Genomic DNA, 24,418 nt, shown 5'->3' with positions numbered 1-24,418 from the left:
ATCTAGTTTTTTAGTGAACGTTTAAAACACTGACAATATTCTGATAAATTATTTAAAATTTTGGCTTTTGATAAACTAGCTGGACTTAACTCTAAGGTATATTTTGCTCAAATTACATTTAAAGAACTAGGAAATAATCCGTAAAAACACGAAGTTACAATAACCCTTAACGACTTAATTCCTATGGCGAATACAAGGATTGAGAATGCCTAAATGCTTTGTATGGTAACTTCAAAAACATATAAAGAGTTCTGTATACGCACTACATATATAATATACAGTCGTGTGCAAAATTAAGAACATTTTCACATTATGTCAAATTTCTAAAAACTAATTAATTTTAATTAAAATCTAATATGGGGTACGGTCCCCTCTAACAGTCAGGCAGATTATGCTGCGTGACGGCATACTGGACAGGGCGCAGTTAAGTAGCCCCATTGCAGTCGATCTCATTCCAGCAGTAAGGCAGTTTTCAATTCCTAGATTCCAATTTTTTCTCGGAAGGAGATGATGAGATGAAATTGCCCTACCAAGGGTGTCCCGGACATGCTGTTTAGGGTTAAGATCAAGAAATCTGGCTTGCGAATCCATGCTGCGAACATCGTCACTTTCCAAGTAATCGTCGACCAACTGAACCATATATAGACGAGCGTTGTCGTTCATTAACAGGAGGCCAGGACACATGAAAAGTCGGACATAGGGCTCTAAGATCTCTCTCTACATCATAGCAATCAGACAAACATGTATGTATGAGTCTTCGGATGCTCAACATAATGCCAACACAAATCATTGCACCTCTACCACCTTAAAGACCCTTTTCCCTCATGAGGGAGAGATTGTATCGTATTCCAGGCTCTCTCCAGATGAAGTACGCAGAGAATCAGTGTCCATAAGGAATCTCGACTCCTATGTAAAAAATGAACGGTGCTCCACTGAAGTCTGGTCGAAAGTGTTTGCTGTGTTCACCATGCTAAACACGCTCTCTTTTGTGCTGCAGTGAGTGGGGCGCACACAACACGTCGGGCACATAGCCCGCATCCCCATCCTATGAAGCTTTCGAGCAACTGTAGACAGTGAAACTCAGGTTCCAGTGGTAGCATACAGCTCACGTGAGAGCTGTATGTTGCCACTGAAACTAGAGCTGTAGCATTCTTGTGTCACCACGCTGAAAGTGACAAATAATGATCCCATTCGTCGCTGTGGATCTTAGTCAAAATTGTTCAGTCTTCTCGCAATGAATACAGAGTCTTGAAACTATCTTCACAAATTGCAGACGACACACTGAGATCTATAGGCACCTGTGTTTGGCCTGCCTCCAACCTATCGACAATGCTCCATCTCATTCCATCATCCATACATTCATGGCTACTCATTTTACCTGAACCTTAAATTCACCCAATTTTTGCGAGAGACGCCGCGAATGTCGTGAAGTAGCAGGACCAAACAAATCGTCAAAAAGCCCTAGTGCACCTATATCTCCTCTACACTCATAGCTCCACAGATATGCACGCGTACGCTTAGGTATTCGACTCTGATTATCTGAACAATTCTTCTGCGGCATAATTAGTACTTTTCGTAAAAACAGACATAATTTGCATGCCCCTTAATTTTGTACAAGTGTATTTGGAAGCTTATTCCAGCAGCAGAAAATTCTTTGTAGCTTATAAATACTGCCGAAGGACTGTATATTCACTTCTATTATCTAATCTTTACATTCGGGTTGTCAGACAACTTTCATTTTATAGCACTAATGTGATGCATATTATTTTCGAATTCATTTGATGTATGCAGAATAGGAGAATTGTGTGATTAGTATGCTATCAGTTGCATTCGAAATTGTGTGCGGAATGTGGAGTATACGTACTGCTTTCAAATGCTTCAAAAATATGCTAACATTCACTTATTTTTCGTGAATAACTTTGAACGTTTTATCTGATTCTAGGTTTACGGCTATAAAGCTCAGTTAAAGTGAAAGAATTCGGTATCCTCTGAAGGCGGTTATTTTACTGCACGGCAGTCATATTTGATTACGGTTACTTGCCGTTGATCAGAATCCGATTGAATTTAAATGTTTTAACCAATTAAGTTAAGAACTTTCACTATGAGGTTATTTCTCCATAAGATCTTTAAAAAACTCTTAATGGCTCTGTTTGATCACGATGATGAAGGAAAGACTGTTGTACCCTAATTTATCAGTAACAAATAAAATATGTCCTACTTTATAAAAGGAACTTAGCTTATGTAATAATAACTTAGCTTATGTTTGAGATAACTCGGCTTAGCATTGGTTCTTGTAAATGCAGTTAACTTGCCATGTTTTATGATCCTCAAAAGAAAAATGTTTGATCTGGTAAAATCTCTTACTTATTGCAGTGATGAACCTTTCAAAATGCTTACTATTTTAGTGACATAGTTGGTATCATGAGATGGAAGGACAGTCTCCATCGCACGGTATAACTTCGCAAAAATCTCATCATCTTTCTCTTTCGTAGATACACCCCAGAATGAGCCGCATCTCGAAGCAGATACCAGTTCTTGAAATCCCTCCGACGTAGCTCCAAGGTTAGTAAATCCTATAACAATGAGACATAGTTGTGATGAATTTATCTGTTGAACAACTTCTGTATAATTTGTATTTGCTGCATCTGGATTTGCTGCAGTTATTATAATAACATATCCTCTTGTGCCACTGTCGTCTTCTTTAATAACCTGTGAAAGTTTAAAAAATTAGTTGTTAAATTTAAATTTGAAGGATTCAAGTTTTATTTAAATACATAGGATGTTTCAAAATTTTAGCGAGATTAAAATGCATACTTTCAATAGCTGGCCGTGTAGACTAGTGGTTTACTTTAAAAAAGGAATGAAATTCAGTTAAAATTATATAGTTTAATGCAATTAAATTAAGACGCGAAACATACCAGTATGGTACTTTCCACTTTGGTATATATCAATCTGATATCGGTATGGAATTCTGCATCTTTTCAAATTTTGTTTTATTCCATTTTGATCAGTCTGTTACGTATCAGATTTTTCATACTTTAAAATTTAGCAATTAACTTTAAATCACTTGTTTCACAAAGTAAAGGGAAATTTGATATTTCAACAAGTTTCGGCTTACTGGCCTTATTTATTGCATTACAAGGTTCCTATGAACACGCTCTCACTTAAAATATACTTTACTAGTATCTGATTGTGTGAATCCCATACGATTTATGCAATCCACATCTTTGTAAGGAATTTTCTTCCTACTTACCGCATGCCTCCCTGATGTAACTAAAAGCACGTCGGGCTGGCAATTACAAGGTCCGGAATTCGATTCTTATTGAAAGAATTGCTCATCTTTTTCAAGTTTTCCGCTTCGAAAATCTTAATGAAAACCAAATTATATTTTCTTTATTTTTAGTGCTCGGAATTTTTTCCGAGCACTTTAGAATTTTTTCTTTGATTTCATAAGTAATGCTACTAAATAATATAATAAAAAATTTAAAATCTTTAAAATATTTTTATTGTTTATTTATGGATTGATTGATAACATTACACTAGACATTCTAGACTAATCTAACATTCTAGACTTAATATAAACAATCTTCCTAGACTGCAAGACGAAATATTTTTTCCCGCCTTTAACATGGAATGCAGTAATACAAAGTGATAACTAGAGTCGTAGGAAACAGCAACTAAAACATTTACTTGCACTTTTTAAATTAAAAAAGCTAAAGTGTTTAGCAGGTCCTTAATACCCGCTTTTTTAGCTTAAGATTATGATTATTTACAAAATAGCTCGTTTAGTTACAAAGTAATTATTGAACTGACGACTAAGGAACTCAGCTTCTATGCTAACGTGCTTTCTAACGTAATTACAAACGAAGGCTAAACTCACCATAAATGAACACAGCATCTCGGTAAGTAGAATAAGAGTCACAGGGCTTTTCTTCTAAGTTACAAGTACTCTTCCATTCAACTTAAATTCTCCCTTTGTAGGATTTTATGTTAATTAATGAGGTACTATGAGTTTTATGAATATTTACTAAACTTTTTCTTTTCGTAGTCCTCAACAGAATAAAAATTAATTGTAGAGTATTTAAGCAAAGAGTTTGAATGCTTTAGAATTAGAGCCTCTGGCAACCTCGTTTTCAACCTTTGCTATTTCCAGCTCTGCTCTGCATTCTTCTAACCCTTTGTGGCTCAGTGTTCCACTACATGGAACACCCAACTTGAATCGCTTCTGAAACCGTTAAATTTAACCATAAATGGATAAAAATGCCTTTATAATATACTTCGAACTTCCCTTTTAAATATTAGATGGCAGCATATCACAAGGAGACCCAGAATTTTCATTTATGATGTGTTATTAAAATCCACTTTTTTTCTAGTAAATTTCTATATTTTTTTTGCGATACAAAAAAATTTGTTTGAAAACAAGTTTCCGTATAATTTTGATGGTTGTACTCTATAATATTTGTTATATATTTTTTTACATTTTTATACAAAAAGCATGCGCATAATCATTGAATAAAATTGAATCATTCCATTAGCGGGAACACTGCGCCGTTAGCGATCTCATGCTATTATGCATCAGAACATCTGTCTTAGGAGAAAACATCTGTTGTATATGTTTTCTGTTGTATATGTTGTATATGTTTTCTGTTTCCGTTGTTTTGGAGGGGAATGAATTCAAACAAAGCAGTTTGAGGTGTTAGGTGTGATTTGTGCTATGAAAGCCCTAATATGGGTATGTTGAAATTTTTGTGACTAGTTTTCAGATGGGAATTTTATCAGCAGTTTGAGTCATCTTTATTTAGGGGAGCTGCGCGAATTTTTTTGCTGTCGCTTTTTAGTCTCATTCCCGTTTATTTACAATAAATGTGTAGATATTTTTTGTGCATGCGTATCTTACAGCTTATTTTTCTTTACTGTTAATATTAATTGCAGTTAATTTTTTATTATTAATTTTCCATAGATGGCACAGAGAGGTCTAACTCTTTCCGAAGCGCTAAAAGTGCTTCATGAATTACCCTCTGATTCTGAATCAGAGCATGAAGATAGAGCGATACTGAGATATACGTTCCTGAAACACTTGTGTAATCCGATGATGATATGTCGGATGAAACTCATTTATTTGATGAGAAGGTTGACAATCCATCTCATCCAAGGCGCTCTACACAGCCTAAAGTTTTTACTTGGAATTCTAAACATATTGTTGCACGGAACAGAAGTCGCACAAAGCAAGTTTTGTGTTCAAAACCTTCACAGTTGGTTTGCGCTTCTATCAAAAAGATGTGACATGATTTGAAAATTTCACGAAGCTATGAAATCGAAAATTTTGTAAATATTTTTGTATATAGGACTTGTGTACATACATATATTTATCTCATTTATCCATATATATTCAAGAAAGTTGTGTATATGCAGAAAACCATATATAAAGCTATAATACAGTGTTTTTTCATTACTATACATAAGCTTCTGCTCATTTCCGTGCTTCACTGCAATGCTCGGTTAGTCGCACTTTTAAGAGCTCTGGCGGCGCAGTGTTACACATCATGGAACACCCACAGAATTGAAACGGAAAGTGCAATTTTTACAAAATTTTACCTGTATACTCTTTTAGGCGTAGATAGACTGCATACAAATTTTCTTGTTGAAATGCCGCCTTTAAAGTACAGTGCACCACAAAGGGCTAACCGATGTTTAAATACGCGTCGTTACCGTATTTGATGGCATATAAGACGAACTTTTTTTCTTAAATATGGTCTCAAAAAAGTTACCTGCGTCTTATACGTGAAGGACACAGGTTAACTTTCAATACTGAATGCTATTTTTAGCCCGGATAAAGGTATAGACACACATAACTTTTTCTACATCTATATGTGTGTGGCCTTCTAAATAGGGGTGCGTCTTATATGCCAGTGCGTCTTATATGCCGTCAAATACGGTAATTACTTCAGCCAGCTTAAGTAAACTATTTTGTGCGCACTCTCAGACTACTTTACTTGAATTTAAAGTTTCAGTTTTGTGTTATTTTAAATACCCACAGGTGGAGCACAACCAGTTCCACCTGTAATTTAAAGAGTTATTGAAAAGTTTATATTACCTTTCTTAAGACTCTTTTATCTTACTTCAGATTAGAACGATAACTAGCTTATCAGTCTAATGTCTGAAGGGCGTTGATTTAATCTTCTGTACATAGCAGAACCCTATATCTCGTTAATGAAACTCACCAAATTTGTTTTTCTGGTAGAACTGACGGAAAATAGACTTGAAGGAAAGATATAACATAATTAATAATGTGTTAATCAAAATAAGTTTTTCTATATTTTTCGATAAGAATATTCTGATATTTCGTCAACTTATTTCTTTTCTTGTAAATGCATTTTTCTTGCTTTAAATCAGGCTTAATTTCTAAAATTAGAAGTACCGTCATCCTGTGGAGTTATTTGGAAATGAACAGAAATAAATAAACAATAAAATATAATAATAAATAAGAATTAACTTTAAATAAATAAATGAGAAACACTTAATAAAATAAAATACTTGATCTAATTTTATTTGGGGTTGCGTCTAGAAATGTAGTTTCACTCTAACACTAAGAAGTCCCAGAGCCGGAGCACGATGAGTTCTCGCTTAATTTACGGTTTGAATATGCAGAATAACGTAACTCTTTCTAGAAATGATAGAAAGAGAATCTTTTCTTCATTTTTCCAGAATATCATTGAAAAGAAGCAAAGCAGTTAAAGAGAAAATGAGAGTGAAAGGAGTGCTAAAAACAGTACAAGAAAATGGAAGAAATTATAACGGAAAAATGTTGATACAATAAATAAATAAAATAAAATAAAAAAATGAGAGAAGAGTCAAACATTCTTTAATCACGATCTTTTCCTAATATATATATTTGTCAAGCAGAAAGTGTAAAGAAGGAAATGAGGACTGATCCGCATAGGAGAACAAACGTAAGGTTCTTTTATATACGAGATAATTTTTATGCCCCACATCTGGTTACTTCGGTTCAAAATATCTGCATGCGACATGCGACGAAGAACGTGGACACCATCCCTCTACCAATACGGTTAATCGGTATAGCTCCACGTTTACCTTTATCTAGATAGCCACTCAGAGGCCTTGCGAACGCCTCGCAAACCCAGCGCCAGATGCATCCTCGAGGGCAGTCTAGCAGACCAAAGCGCCCCCCAGAAAATCACCCCTCACAGCTGCCCAGGCCTCAGTATTTATTGATTCAGTAATCCAGTAATGCATGCATGTAAGGCCTGTGTATAGATACTTATAGCTTGTTTATGAAATCCTTGCTAATAATCTTTATTTCACACTTGCAGATGCTAATAAAAATATACGCGGATTCAGATATATGCAGATATGAATATACAAATATGTTATATGCAGTATTATGCATATATACGCTGATACAGATATAAGAAGATACAATGATCTGCAGATGATGGTACCGCTTTACTGAAGTATACGATACGAAAGAACAAAGAGTGCATGAGATATGTAGGGCGACATAAATAAGAACCTACATAAGGACCATACATAAAATGACATACACGTACTTAGGAACATAACGTGTAGAGTAAGTTACACATTACGAGATATACGATACAAGGTTTAGAAGACACTAATCTAAGCAGATGCCAGGATACATGATACCAGGTGCAGAATAAGTTATATGCCACAGGATGTTAAGAGATAATATATGCAGATACCTGGATATATACATGATGCTAGTTACAGAATAAGTTATACGCAGCAGGATTATGTTAGATATATGATACGAGGTACAGAAGAGACCAGTATTTGCAGTTGCCTAAATACATGATACATAAGAACATACGGGGGCCACAGATAGACTGTGCGGGTCTCATCAGCGGCCAAACGATTAAAGCCTCTGAACACTGGCAGTTCGATCCGGAATTCGCTGAACAGTGGTAGTTCGGGCCGGCGAACGTGCCTGCTTCATGGTCGTTTTCGTGGTTTTCTCGATTCGTAATGTGCATACGAGCCAGGTTTCCTTCAAATGTCCCCCGAAAGGAATTCCTCACTTTCTGTATAATGGCTGATGGCGGGGCATGTATAATGAATACAAAAATATCCGCAGGTACTTTTTTTCATGAGAAGTCGATAATGTTCAAACTGTTTATCTTAAGCCTACTATGTTAGGCCACTGTCACTTCAGCTCCCATATGTAGATCTGTATCTCTGGAAACTCGAGCATTCAAAAGCTAGTAATGATTTTCGAATATATCTTATTGCTTAAATAAAATGCTACTATATAAAAATAAAATTCTGCTGAAATTATACCCAGGCAGCATGCATTCGTAAATTGCACGAGAAAAATACGTGCAATTTACGAATGGCCTTTCGTATAAAAAACGTTCAAGTTGAACGTAAAAATATCATAAAAAGTGTCCAGTGGCAATTACTAAATATTTACGTTATACTATACGTAAAATTTAGGTATATTTACGCGAGAGACTACTGTTCATTCGCAACTTTTACGTATAATATACGTAAATTTCAGGGATTTACGTATATTTTTAGTAAAAATTTACGTATATTTATCGCATATACGTAAATCTCAAATTTTTGCTTCACGTATGCGTATATATTTAGTAAAAATTTACGTAAATTTCCCCGATTTTTTACTGTATATAAACGTATATATTAGGTAAAAATTAAGGTGGATATTCCCCGTATTTTACGGTACAAAAACGTATATATTTGATAGTAATTGACCTAAATCTTTCCTATGTTTTCTTTGCATATGCGAATGACTGGTAAAAATTTAATCCGATGTATTCTCCACTTTACTGTGTATAAATGCACATTTTTTGGTAAAAAATTTGCATAAATCTCCAATTACCTTTTCACTGCATTTTTCATAAAATGTACTTATTTTAATCTCATATTTTTTATATAAATCTATGCAAAAACTTTCCGTATGCTATGATTAAAAGGTAAAATAATTTTTATATCAAATTCTTACATATCTGCCTTTTAGTTATGTACAGCAATATGGAATATATATACCTGGAAAATTTAAATGCACTAGTAAATGCAAAAAAAAAATAAATTTCTATTAAAAAATTACGTAACACTTAAAGGCTGAAAATGACTTTTAATATTTCATTTCAAAGTGACTACAAAATATGCAATAAATTTAGTAAACATCAATTCTGTGTTTTAAATCAATTAATGCCATCGTTCATTTGCATTTTTGTTTACTAAATTCATTTCATAAATTTAAATTTAGTAAACAACTGTAGTAAACAGTTGTTTACTAAATAAATTATTTGCTTTTCTGAAGGACATTTTCTTATGCCATGTAAATGAACGATAGCATTAATTGATTTAAAACATAGAACTCAGGTTTACAAAATTTATTGCATATTTTGTAGTCACTTTGAAATGAAATATTAAAAGTGATTTTCAGCCTTTTAGTGTTATGTAATTTTTGAATAGAAATTAATTTTTTTGCATTTAAATTTTCCAGTTATATATATTCCATATTGCTGTACATACCTAAAAGGTGGATATGTAAAAATTTGATATTAATTTTATCTTTTAATCATAATATGCAGAACATTTTTGCATAGATTTATATAAAAAATAAGAGATTAAAATAAGCACATTTTACAAAAAATGCAGTAAATAGGTAATTGGAGATTTATGCAAATTTTTTACCAAAAATGAGCACTTATACACAGTAAAGAGGAGAAGACATCGGACTAAATTTTTACCAAAGTCATTCGTATATGCAAAGAAAACATAGGGAAGATTTAGGTCAATTATTATCAAATATATAAGTTTTTGTACCGTAAAATACAGGGAATATCTACGTTAATTTCTATCTAAAGTACAATATAGTTAATTAACAAATTCAGTAAACGAATGTAGCACAAAAGAAAACATCATACGTTTAGATTATTTGAATGAGTGTGCTAAATTTTAAAATTGTTAAATATAGGCCAGGAAATTGTAGAAAACTTACCTTTTCCAATAGTTTACCAAGTTGACTTTGTTATTTTCCTTGAAGATGAATGTTTAATGTCACAAATATTTCATTCATATCTTCAGATAATACACAAATCTATACATATTTATTTATTAAAATTCAGTTTATCCCAAACATGTTAAAGAAAATATTAATTTGCATGCAAGTTAATTGAGTAACTTCTGTTTTAATTACACACATAATTATGATATGTAAAAATTTTGCATTTATCAGTCAATCTTGCAATGTATTGTAATCTATTATTGTTGTCTTTTTCAGTTTAAAATCTTAAAAATATATTAGATCAGTACTAAAAGTTCACCTCTACAAAAGAAATGCTTTATTGAGGTATTTTTAAAAAGTTCCCTTTTACAATGTAACTTAATTTCATAAATAAGTTCATAAAATTATGCAAATTCAAAATTACCTAAATATGTTCTTTATTTTATCTTATATACCAGTTAAAATTTTAAAAAGTTCATTTGTTTAGGAATATTTAAGTTTTTAAATATTTATCTCATGTGACTTTTTCTATAACATCATTATAAATGTACATGTTGATGTGCACATACCAATTATTTTTTTTTTCATCAAATAGCTTTATGGTATTAAATGATTTAAAAAGAGGCAACTGGACAAAAGAAAGCAATTAGAAGTTGGCTTAATTTTTTATTAATTTGTTGTCAAATGCTGTGCATTTTAGATTATGCTCATATGATGACAATGAGTTATTTAAATTATAAAATTATTATGAACATATCCCACATAAATTAACAAGTATAAAATTTCAAGTTGTTTGAAGTATTATGAACTGTAATACTTGCAAAAGAAATACACATGAAATTAATTTAAGAATTAGGTTTATTTTACAGGTATTCGAAAACTGCAATTACTGTTAAACAACAAAAACTAACATTAAATCTGAAGAGCATATTTTTTTCAATAATAAAATTCCACATAGACTTCATGTAGCTTCGCCATATTTGTTCTATAGTTCGCTGTCTTTAATATCCTGCTCGATTTTTGTAAAAGTGAATTCTTTGTCACCCAATGTTTTGAGAACAGCTCCTAAACAAGAAAAAGAAAAATTTGTAATAATTTTACACTTCAGATGTTGTCAGTTTTTAAATATAGTTGAAGTATTAAAAGATGCATATAAAGTGCACTGAGTATTTCATATTTAAAAATTTACATTTCAGTAATTAAAAATTTAATTTCATACTATCACACAGTAAGCTTCAATTATATACCTTACACAATGCCTATAATTTCAAGTAAAAAATACTTAAGATTTGTTTAGAACTGCGAGGTTGAGAAAGTCTTTAATGGCTATGTTTGTATTTAAGTACATGAGAAAAAACTTAATTTTGTATTAATTATATTGCATTAGCCTTTTCAATTTTACTCCTACATATAGTAAAGAATATTCACTTTCTTACAGATAACTTTTTCTTAAATAAAGCGTAAGCAGAAAACTAATCAGAACACTATATACATATAACAGAATACTTCATAAACATATACATGTCATTAACATACGTATATGCATTAACAGGCTATTTTACACATTTCAATAAACCAGAAACCAATACGCAATCAAAAGTATTATCAGTAAATTCCTCCAAAATCAGAGCAAAAATCTTTAATTATGATAACAATGGCATCTCGGTTTGCAATATAAAATATTTCAAGTCTACATTCATATGCATTCTAAGCAAACAGAAAGCTGAATAACAATAAAATTATAAATACCATAAAAAAGTTAAGAGCCACGTAGAATGATAGCAAGACTAAATGAATCAATTTAAAATTCAATTTAAATTCAAAAATTTGCCTTCCTGTTTAACATCTCAAAATAGAGTTACTGCTTACACTAACTAAATTTCCTGCAAACTTTGTATGCAAATAATCCAGTGAAAAAATTTTAATTGTGGCTTGAATATTTTCTTTATTAAATAAATGAAAAATTCCCACATAATATTAATTTATGATCCACATGAAGCTTTTTACCTCTACCATATCATGCAGCTATTTTAAAATATATACTCTCATATAAAAGCCACAGAATTTTTTTACCAATATTAATATAGTATAAATCATTAATAAATCTTCTAAAAACAGCCCCAAAATTTCTGAATTTGATACCCAAAACATAATTCTACGTAACTGTTAATGTAAGCATTTGCTTGCACATACTTAAAATGAATTATACACACAGAAACTTAACATATTAACTTTAATAAATTCTTAATTAGCAGGATGACTCAATTAAGGCAAAATATGAAAGAAATCTACCTGATGGAATAGTTGTAAAAGATATATTTAAAAAAAGCTAATATTGTTTACCTTACACATGGCAGAAATTGAGTAAACTGTATGCAGATGGATTATTTATTAGGAATAGAAGTTAGATCAAAGTACCAAAGTCACACTAGGGCTTTAACCATTTGGGTGCAAAGAAGCATCTCAATTTAAAAAAGCTAATAGAATTTTATAACTTTTACAATCTAGTACAAATATTAGAAGACACATAAACCACACTAAATGCCATTATTTACTTGCATATTTTCCTTCTTTGTGTACTTTACTCCTTAATTTTTCAGGATATGATTTAGAAACAGAGTTATGGTAAAAATGTATACTGGTAAAAAAAATATTGCTGAAACTGATAAGTCCTTTGAATTATATACTATAGTGCAAAGAGGGATGGAATATGTGACTAAATATGATAAATCAGATTACAATAACATTAAACAAATAACATGAAAAACTGAAAAAAGAAATTTTATTTGAAATTATTTTTTAACTCATGGAAAGACAGAAAGTATTTCCAACTTATTAAATTCAATTATATTTTACCTTCGTCAAACCAATATTGGTAAGAGAGTTGTATTTAAAATCGGTGCTAAGCTAAAGCTGCTTTCTTGCTTAATTTTATACTATTGAAAATACCGGTAATTGTCAAAGTTATTCGTACTCAATATGTGTAAGATTATTAATGAGCTGCCAAACCGCAGTTAACCATCTAATATACTACATTCAAAGTTATTATTTTTCTTTTTGAATTTCAGGTTTTCATTATTTCTGCCAATATATCTGTAACAGGACATAAAGATTGAGTTAATGTAGAATAGAAAATTACCTTGCAAGTTAGTACCTTTACCTTAGTGGCAGTACTTCATTCTCTAGAAAAAACATTTTTAATTATTATACTTAAACAAAAAATTCATATTTGTTACAGCAAAACATCATTAACACAATAAACCACAGTTGAATGCAAATCTAGTTTAACTCCATTCTTGAAAACTAGTTTATTACTTTCAATTTAATTTAAAAATAATAAAAAATAAGGTACGTATTATGATGACTACCTAGATATCTCACCTAAACTGGCAATCCTTGTAGGTTATACAGGTTAACCCTAACATAGGTTATAGAGGGCACTAAGATAGAGAGTATTAATCCCACACTAGGGACTCTAACATTTGGTAGGAATAGTTTGAAAAGTGAAACAGATATTTATAGTGAACCAATGCAAAACAAAAACAACAGTTCTTTAGGGACAAAGCCCCTTTGGACTAATAAATACGAGTAAATTAACAGCTTTTAGCTATTTTTTCTTCTTGTAAAAAATAGACATACAGAATATTTTTAGAAAATAACAATACTTTAAGCATGCATTTTCCACATATTTAACACAATAATTCATTCTAGCTTTGTTGCAATACTGGCAAAAGTACTCCTCTGTTATTAGGACGGGATTCAGAAATGTACAATGAAACCTCGAGATATGAGGAAAGTATGAGCAAAATACGAGCATTAATTCAAGTAACAAGCAATGAGCCAGGCTGTTGGTACGGGTGGCGCCATTTCCCTATCCAGCTCAACTCAGGGAATCCCCTCGACAGATCACTCAGTGTTCTTTTATATACGTGTTTGTGCACTTGTAAGTTAATTGTTTTGACATTTAACATGAAAATAATTATTTCAAGATGCCTCGCAAGAAGATTGTTGCCTCAGATAGTGCTGCAAAGAAAAATAAGGAGGCCATGGCTGTCGATATCAAGAAAGAAATCATAGATAAACATAAGCATGGTGACGGAATTGGCGAAGACTTGCGGCCTTTCAACATCGAAAATCTATACTATTCTGAAGAAGCAGGAAGAAATTAAGAAACCTGATGTAGCCAAAGGAATTATCGTTTCTTCCAAGCACCATAAAAGTACTCCTAGATGTTGAGAAGCTGTTGTTGGTGTGGATTAATGAGAAGGAGTTAAAATGTTGGTAACAAAGTTAAACTATTGTTATATTATTTACCAGTGTTATTTATTAGGAAAAATTGACTTGATTTTAAAATGTTGATATTTTTGGGGGTGTGGAACGGGTTAACTGAATTTCCATTATTTTCAATGGGGAAGCTTGTTTCTAGATACGAGAAATTCGCTATACCAGTTGAATGCTGGAATGAATTAAACTCGTATCTTGGGGTTCCACTGTAGATATGTAAGCATGTGTATATGCATGTATGCGCATATATGTGTAAAGTATACACATACATACATAAAGAATATACACATGCACACACGAGCACCTACATTTAAAAATGCATGCATATAAACACACATTTCTGAATCTGGTCCTGATAACAGAAGAATACCTACATGAATCATAGGATTTACATTAATCAGTTTTATTAGAATTTTTAAATGCAGAGGATTTACATTAATCAGTTTTATTAAAATTCTTAAATGAAATCTTCACTATCCGAAAATTCAGTTTCATTTCCAGCTGAAACTGTATCAGGACAATCTCATTTATATTATTTCTCTCTAACAACTGAACATTTTGAAAACCTTTTCTATTCCACGGAAAACTAATGCTAAATTAAACATACATTTTCTAAATCTGAAAATTTTAAGTTAGCTTAGAAACTGTAATCATTCTTAAAAAAGTTTGATTTATGCAGATGTTAGATCAATAAAATTACTTTCCTGTGAAAAAGTAATATGGCATTGAACAACACAATTTTACACATCAAGATATACTGAGTGAAAATTCCTGAAATGTTTTATTTCTTGGTATCTCTGCAAGAATTGTATAAATAAGACTACCTCCCTTTAAAAAAAAAATTTTTTTTAGTAAATACTATGAAGAAAATTGGTTACATTATTTACAGTTCATAATTAATAGAAAATAAATCATTTCTTAGCTTATCAGAATTTATTTTTATCACATTCATAAACAGTACTAATTTAAACAAACATACCATTATGATTTCAATAACTATGAAATAGAAAATCCAAATCTGCATCTTTGATGGTCTAGTAGATTGGACGTCTCGTTTACTACAATTCAGCAGGGTGCTGACTCCCCAGACTGTAATATATATATATAATTAATTTACAAGGGAAAAAGCAACAAAAATATAAACAATTTCTTGGTTTTATATAAGCATTTCTGCACATTTACAATTTTAATTTTTTTAACTATCTAGTTATATCAAAATACATGATTTAGTAAAATATAATTCAAATAATTTAAGGTATTTTAGATCAAATACTAATTTTTCCATGCAAGTCTAATAATTAACATAACTATCAAGTTTTGACTTCGAAAATTATGTTTAGAGAAACTTGAAGCTGCAGTAAATAGTAATAAATTTATTGAAAACTGAAAGTAAAGCATTCTTACTTTATTTACTTTCTTTAACTATGGCAGATCTTTTAAAACAACAAAATCAAACAAACAAAAAAGAAATGCATTCATGAAAGGACTTATTTATTATTCATGAAAGGATATATTTCAGTAATTACAAGTGCATAAAAATTCAGTATATATATAAAAATGAACACAGATTTGGAACAAAGTACCTGTGTTTCTATGGCATAAAATTTCCTTTTTTAATAGCACAATATCTTTGAGTTAAAGATTACATATTAAAGCAAATTTATAAAACTAAATTCAAAAATAAGAAATTAAATTATTTTTAGGGAAAACACTAAGCAAATAAAAAATTTTGAATTTCATAAATAAATGAAAGTTACATGCTTTATTTTTTGGCATAAGGTAGATAACATTTCCATAACAGATTTCTGAACAATTAGTCATGTTAATATTGCCTTTCTTTTTCCATTAAAAGCTATTTCCTGCTTAATTACAGTATGCTTTAAGATAAATATTAAAACGTTTGAGTAAAAATAATATAACTATAAAAAGGTGAGACACATACAAAAAGGAGTGACACAAACAGTAAGAAACAGACTAGTGCAAAATTTAACAGTACCAAATCCTGAAAATGAATCATTAGGCACGTACACAAAAGAACAACACATGGAAAATCACATTTCCTACACAGACGTTATTTATAAAATTTTATATAGGTGAAGAAAGTACGAGTATTAAACACTGAAAATATAAAATATTCACTTACTTTCTTCAAATAATTAGTAACTTCGATGGATTCAGTCACAAACGACAATCCACGAACAAACAGTATTCTTTGCGACTTTACCATTCTTTTCGACCGCCATTGCTGAGTGCTGACTTCACAAATATCCCGCCACAACCGGAAGTAGAAAGTGTCTGCTTTGCCATTGGTCAGTGAACAAGAATTGCAACGCTTTTTTTTTTTTTTTCTTTATAATTAAACATATTAAGAAAGCCTCTAAATTAGCATATGAAATAAACTTACTTTTGCATTATATAAATTTATATTCACAGCATCTCTGTATTAAGGTAATAATTAAATTTTTCTACGAAAAATAGAAATATCTGTGTATGCGCATGCTCAGTGTATAATCGTAAATCCGGTTAATTTTTAAAAGTTAGCGTAAAATTAACTATGCAAATTTTGAGTTCATTTAACTGGACCCTTGTACTTATTCTGTAGATCTCCATATTAAGAATGTCTTTAACTGTTTCAGGAAAAATATAAAATATAATATAATTATTTATTTACATTATTTATTAATTTTTTCCTCATATAAAAATTACTAAAATCGTTATATCATTTTTTCCGTACATTAAACAAAGTAAAAAAAAATTAGCCTCATATGATTTTTGTAACAAAGATTAAAGGAACTGAAATATATGTAAAATATCAGGATTCAGCTTGCAATTTCGTAGAGTTATTATTATTATTATTAAATAAAAATATTAGTATATCTTTGATTATAATTAATGATCCTTTGGTCTACATTAAACTATTGTTCAAGAAGTTAAACGTTTTCGAGCATCTTCTGCTGCATTTATTATTCTATTCCTCGACATGAAAGATTTGCTAGTCATATTCCAATTTAATTGCCCACATTTGCTAAATAAAATAAGGCGAGTATTATACCAAACTCAGTAAGTACACAAATTTAATATACAGCTTATTCCAGTTAAATGGGTAATAGGATTTTCATCAAAGAAATTAAATTGTGTAAATTAATGTAAGTGTTGTTATGAATAAAAATAACAAATTTGATATAAGAAAATAAATAAGTTATTTTGAAGATGTTTGAATTAAGAAAATATAATTTTTTGTAAAAATGCACGTAAAGATTTAGCTCACATGTTAAAATTTATAGAAAAATTTTAGCCTCATATATGAATGCCCCTTTTTTCATGTTCGTGGACAAGGAAAACAAAGTGAAATGCCAGAAATACACTAAATATTTTGAATTAATAAACTTCATTTTCAATCTTTTTAGACATCGTATAATATCCGTAAAAGTGGCGAATGAAATATACCATAAAGGCAGTAGTTTCTTTCAGAACATTCGGATTCGTATAATATGCGTAAAAGTGACGAATAAAATATACCATCATGGCGGTAGTTTTATCAGTACATTCGGATTCGTATAATTTTCGTAAAAATAACGTGTGGAAAATAACGATCAAGAGTCAACAGTAACTTCAGCCTTTTTCATTCGTATAAATTTCGTAAAAGTAACGTGCAAAAAATACCATACCCTTATTTCACCAAAATTATACGTATATTTTTGGAGACGTGCTGCCTGGGTAGTTTCATCTCATAAAATTAGGGGCAAAGCTAATCTGATTTAGAACTGGTGGAACTTAGAATGGGTGATGAGTCAAAAGAGATTATAAGCATCACGATTGTCTTTTCGAATGCTTGCTTGGAATCTTGTTCGAAATCTTAAATTGAAATAGATGTGGTGATACGTGAACCATTCTGTCTCAATCTTTCAAAAGCTACGATTCCGAACCATTCAAATATATTTCTTTTTTTGAAATCATAACAGAACAAAAGTATGATGAGAATACGTAAAGCTTATATACACTGAAGTGACAAAAGTCATGGGATAGCAATATGCAAATATACAGATGCCAGTAGTATCGCGTAGAAAATGTATAAATGCGAAGTGCTTTGGCAGGGCTTTCATTTGTGTTCAAGTTATTCATGTGAAGAGGCTTTGACGTGATTATGGCCGCACGATGAGAATCAACAGACTTTGAACGCGGAATGGTAGTTGGAGCTAGACGCATGGGTCATTTCATTTCGGATATCGTTAGGGAATTCAACATTCCGAGATGCACAGTGTCAAGAGTGTGCCAAGAGTATCTAATTTCAGGCATAACATCCCACCATGGACAGCGCAGTGGCCGACCACCTGCACTTAACGACCGAGACCAACGACGTCTGCGTAGAGTTGTCAATGTTCACAGACAAGCAACACTGCGTCAAATAACCGCAGAAATCAATGTGGGACGTAAGAGGGACGTGTCCGATAGGACAGTGCGGCGAAATTTGTCTTCCTTGGGCTATGCCAGCAGAAGACCGACTCGAGTGCCTTTACTGACAGCACGCCTGCAACGACTCTCGTGCGCTCGAGAGCATATCGGTTGGTCCCTAAACGAATGGAAAACCGTGGCTTGGTCAGATGAGTCACGATTTCAGTTGGTAAGAGCTAATGGTAGGGTTCGAGTGTGGCGCAGACCCCACGAAGCCATGGACCCAAGTTGTCAACAAGGCACTGTTCAAGCTGGTGGTGGTTCCATAATGGTCTGGGCTGTTTTTACATGGCATGGACTCGGTCCTCTGGTACAACTGAACCGATCATTGACTGGAAATGGATACCTTCAGCTACTTGGAGATCACTTACAGCCATTCATGAATTTCACGTACTCAAACAACGATGGGACTTTTATGGATGACAATGCGCCATGTCACCGGGCCACAATTGTTCGCGATTGGTTAAAAGAACATTCTGGACAATTCCAGCGAATGATCTGGCCACCTAGATCGCCCGACATGAATCCCATCGAATATTTATGGGACATCATCGAGAGGTTCGTGCCCAAAACCCTGCACCGTCAACACTTTCACAATTATGGACGTCTATAGAGGCAGCATGGCTCAATATTCCTGCAGGGTACTTCCAACGACTTGTTGAGTCCATGCCACGTCGAGTTGCTGCACTTCGCCGGGCAAAAGGAGGACCGACAAAATATTAGTAGGTATCCCATGACTTTTGTCACTTCAGTGTACGTTTAACAGAATAAGTTTATTTAAACATTCATTTACAATTTCTTTTTATTTAATATATTTTTTAGTTTAAATTTCATTTAAATGAGTACTCAGATAAAAAGAAAGGCAATAAATTTACTTGAAAACTACAACATGTTTTCATTCGTTTAAACATATAGTGATATCAATAAACTGGGTAACGTCTTTAAACAAGAGTGGAAAATTTCACACGAATTTGCAATACCGTGTTTGAATGGAACAAGAACCTGAATCTCACCTGAATTGGAGATCTACCTAAAGAACGGCAGCCGAGTCTGATTATAAGAATTGAATCATTGGAAGTAGCAGCTATTCATTTTTTATGTTGGAGTAAGTAATGACAAGAAAAGTTCCTGTCCACATTGGTAAGCTAAAGATTTTATAACTAGTATTGCATTAAATTAAGCAACTTCATAATATAAATTCTTAGAAAATGTTTTTACTTACATTGACAGCCTTAGATAATGCGCAAGTAACACAAGGTTTCTTGCGAGAGGTAAACGTAATATGAAAATAAGGCCAAAGGTTTTTGTTATCTAAATCCTTTACAGTTTCGACATCATTACTGAACTCGTAAAGTGCGATTTTGCTTTCTTTCGGTACATCATACAAAAATCTCCAGAAAGAATTCTTGACTACTTCTGTCTGCAAATATTTAGAAAATGTGTTCAATTTTGAGATAATAACACAATAAAACAAATCATGAAAAACTTCTCTTAATAAAATTCAGAGCATAAATCGTTGAGAAAGCTTTAGAACTTCAACTGCAGCCTGAACTCCCCCAAAAATTAATTTATTAATTAGGATTAACGCCAAGCAGAAAACTTTAAACATAATGTTGTGACAATTTGTATATTATTCTAACACTTCGAACTTAGTCACGAGCTCCTTCGTTCCAAAGGATTATGCAGAATTTGAGGAGAGGGATTTACGCAGTTACTGGAACCAGTTAGTTGGTCAGTCAGTAAGTAGCGTGCAGTTGTCTTATGTTGGATATCTGATTCAGCCTGAATTAGAGATCTACCTAAAGAACGGCAGCCGAGTCTGATTATAAGAATTGAATCATTGGAAGTAGCAGCTATTCATTCTTTATGTTGGAGTAAGTAATGACAAGAAAAGTTCCTGTCCACATTGGTAAGCTAAAGATTTTATAACTAGCTTGATAAAAAGTAGTGACTATTCCTGGTAGGATTATCCATGAAACGTGAATTTTAGTTTCGTCAAGTAGAGCGTTATCTTTATATTTTTTGTCTGTAATGCTTAAAAGAGATTCATAAAATGTCCTTAATAAAATGTCCTTATTAAACTTTTAATGTTAAATGCTACTAAGTCTTGGTCCGTATGCAATTATTCCTTCCATCTCGATATCTCGGGAAAGGAAGTTAGTTTAATCAGATTTCAATAGAGGTAACTGTATTGGTCACCTTAAAGCAAATCTACAGCTAAAATGCTATAATCTGAAAATAGTAGTATTTAATCATCACAGTAAAATTCATTCGAATGTGGAATAAGAAAATCTATCATTTCTGACTAGTCGTTTGTTGCAAAGCTTTCTGAAATTGAAGATTTCCATAAATTAAAGAATAACGAGAAAACTTCAAAATAAGCTAATTATTATAGGAAGGAATTTACTGAAATAGGATGAAATTATTATGCACGCTATTACAATAGTAAACCTCCCCTCTTTTTCTTTCAGTACGCAGTGAAATTTGATTAATCGGTTAAAAGTTTTCTTACTTAGTGAATAATAATTACAATCAACAAAAAATACATTATTGTTCAATAAATAAGCTTTGGAAATCAAGCATGGGAAGGGACAGCAAAAAATCAGCTTTCGGTCGCGGCATCACTTGATAAAACATTTTATAAGTATCTTAAGAACTAAAATTCTAAAATCTAAAAAAAAAAAAAAAAAAAAAAAAACTGAGAAATTAAAGAATCATACATGTATATATTGCTACATTTTATTTCATTTTTAATACCTCTGATTGATACAACATACATTGATTACTCTGATACTGATTGATATAACATAAATGTTGTTTTCGGTTAGGACTTTTAAAAATGTGTTTTAATACGTTTAAATAAATGAATTTTGCAGATCTGTGAATACCACTGATTAAAGAGAGCTTCATTCAGATACATTCTGATTTGCAAGCACGCGAGTTCTAATTTATTTTTTAATATCTCCTCATGAAATTGGAGGTTACAGAAAGCACATCAGATACATATGCTTTAAGAGAGTAGAATAAGACAATAGCGTAAAATTCTGAAGCTGTAATAAATGTCGCAGGAAGCGTATGGGTAAAGGTGTTCTTAATATTCGCTAGTTTTTCTGTAAATTTCGACAAGGCAACCTTAGCTTGAAAAATGCCGGTCTCTGTGCACACGCTGTATTTTCTGTAATGATGTGTTGAAAGAAATCCATACAGCAAACGTTAATTCATCCATTGCCATCTGAAGGAGCTCAGGAGTCGTGTCTGAACTTGGGAGGTGTATATGAACTTACTAACGCTGCTAGAAGCAAATATATGAATATCTGCACTTCGTTTTTAAGCCTGTCTAGTGACTCGTCATCGCAATTTTTGCGTTTCCTCGTTTAGAAACATACTGTATTTAGATTCTTAAAAAATAAAACTAATAAATCTGTTTCAAGTTTTATTTAGGGAAAATCTGAAAACGATGACATTCATTGGAGCCATCCATAAGACTAAGATGATACAAAATGAAAGAATAAAAACGAAGGCACGGTATAGGTACTATTAGTAACACTGGCAGAGTATTGGTGCAACAAGTAAATGAAAATTCACAGAGCTGGCACTAAATTAAAATTTTTTTAAACTAAAAATTGAATAAAAATGTAACGAAAGTCCATTGATATTTAATATTTAAGAAGTTCAGAGTTAAGTTTTAAAAGATCAAATAGACTTTTAAAATCATTTAGAATAATCAAATTATGAAATCTGTTTCAAGTATATCATGCTATTAATGGACCCTCCTCCCTAAGCTTAAATTGAATGAGAAGAGTCATATATCCACATCGCTTCCTAATGTGAGAAAGACACTGCGATCTGTATATACCATTTTTGGACTTGGAAAGTTGATGAAGAAGAACAGAAATGAGGTGAACTATTGTTTTCCTAAAAATGAATTTGTTTAAAATTTATATAAAATATTTTAAATATTTTCTCTGTCAGACATAAACTCATGTCAATATACATATTACAAATATATAAATATCGTACTTCAAAATGTTGATTAACCATAAATAGTGTCAGTATTCTACCCACGGTTTGGATAGCATTGTTCTATACACATTTTGCTGCACTAATAAAAATGCGCAGTCTTTATTAATTTGGAGTATTGAATATGAAAACAACATTAAAAGTTCAGTTGTCTTTCATTTCGGTGTAAATGAAGAGGATTTAAGTGTTCATCTGTCACAATCTGACTTTGTGCGGAAATACTTTTGAGCGTCTGGATGTCAATGCAATAGCAGCATTTACGGAAATGAGCTAAAAGCAATAGTTTAATTCGCACTTGACATAAAAAGTGTAGATCCAAAGAGGATATAGCTTCCTTACTTTAAATCATATTGTGATTGATAATGAACTTTATTAAGACACTAGCGAAAAATATCACCTTCATACTTTTGCAGTAGACTTTCACACCTAGGTATATTTCTACAAACTCAGATACGTGATTTGTTACTCAATCGAGCATAAGCCCACCAGCGGCCGAGCGGTAAAATCGCTGAACACTGGTAGTTCGGTCTGAGGTTCGAATCCCGCGAACGGGCTGGCTGCATGGGCGTTTTCGTGGTTTTCCCCATGTGTAACGTGTATACGAGCCAGTTTCCCTTAGAAAGTCCTCCACGAAGGCATCCCTCCTCTTAGGCAGATAGCCCTCGAGGCTTTGCCATAATCACACACACACACACACACACAATCGAACATAAACTTAATCATGATGAACAAAGAGCATAGAATGCAGTTCAACAAATATATCAGAATTTTATAAGGAACAGATAGAAGAATTACGAAAAAATTGAGGAGAATACACGTGATTTTACATAAAAAGACGGATATCATTTTATACTGAAACTACACGTTATCCATTCTCATTTGAATTTCTTTATGGATAATTGTGGTAATGTCAGCAATAAGCATGAATAACACATTAATAGAGAAACTGCAATGATTAAGAAAACTTTGATGTAGAGATGTTAGCTGATTTCTGTTAGAGCATTAGGAATAATGAACCCCAGTTAGCAACAAACAAAAAGATAAAAAAAAGGAACCTTGACCACAGTCATTTTGTTTTGTCCAAATAATTATTAGCATCTTGCTATTGTCTATTGTGTTAACCTGTACAAAACTTTTGCTTTCCTAGGAAAAATACTGATTTTAAAATTTTGTTGCAACTTCTGATCCTCTATTGGAAAATAAACTAATCCTGTTCAAGAGATGAAATTTAGTATTATTGAAAAAGAAAAGCTTATTTCATTTTTTATTTCAATAATGCCGAATCCACAAAATGCGAGCAAACATTAAATATAACATGATTCTTGCTGTGACATCTTAAGAGCCAGTCTTAGAAAATAAAGGGCGTATTCATCTTCAGAAGGTAAAATTTGCTAAGTAAACAAAGCAAAAAATTAGCTGTCTATCTTTCGTCTTTGTAACAGAAAGTTATTGTTATGGATTTTGCATTTGATCAGCTTGTAAGGTTTATCCTAAGTTTCTAACAGTTAATTTTAGTTAAAGCTACTTTCTATTCTTCCTAATTTTAGCATACAATTTCCTATCAGAACGTGTTTTTAGAATCGCGTTTAATGGAAATGAGCAAAAGTGGTATTTAAGTCGAAGTTCCACTGACTTCGGAGAGAGCCTCAG

At 31.9% G+C, this 24,418-nt stretch overlaps 1 protein-coding gene and 1 long non-coding RNA gene across 3 annotated transcripts in view; both read right to left on the bottom strand.

Annotated features, from left to right (window-relative positions):
* LOC118196556 (calcium-activated chloride channel regulator 1-like) overlaps positions 1-24,418 on the bottom strand; it is a 120,759-nt gene that overhangs the window by 40,484 nt on the left and 55,857 nt on the right. For both annotated transcript variants that reach the window (XM_035368018.2, XM_035368019.2), the window contains exons 7-8: positions 19,971-20,168; positions 2,398-2,709 (exon numbers count right to left, since the gene is read on the bottom strand). In XM_035368018.2, the coding sequence (XP_035223909.2) occupies positions 2,398-2,709; positions 19,971-20,168 (510 nt within the window). The remainder of the gene's footprint in view (positions 1-2,397; positions 2,710-19,970; positions 20,169-24,418) is intronic.
* Positions 10,853-16,857, bottom strand: LOC118196557 (uncharacterized). The gene is made up of 4 exons (XR_004759438.2): positions 16,440-16,857; positions 15,276-15,385; positions 13,152-13,194; positions 10,853-11,077 (listed from the first exon to the last, which is right to left on the bottom strand). It is a non-coding gene; the product is annotated as an uncharacterized LOC118196557 (long non-coding RNA).

Source organism: Stegodyphus dumicola, chromosome 6 (genome assembly GCF_044657685.1).
Source record: "Stegodyphus dumicola isolate Sdum_Otavi_A_Nest chromosome 6, ASM4465768v1".
NCBI lineage: Eukaryota > Metazoa > Arthropoda > Arachnida > Araneae > Eresidae > Stegodyphus > Stegodyphus dumicola.
The sequence above is the reverse complement of the archived record's forward strand: the minus strand, read 5'-3'. Positions and strand labels throughout refer to the sequence as shown.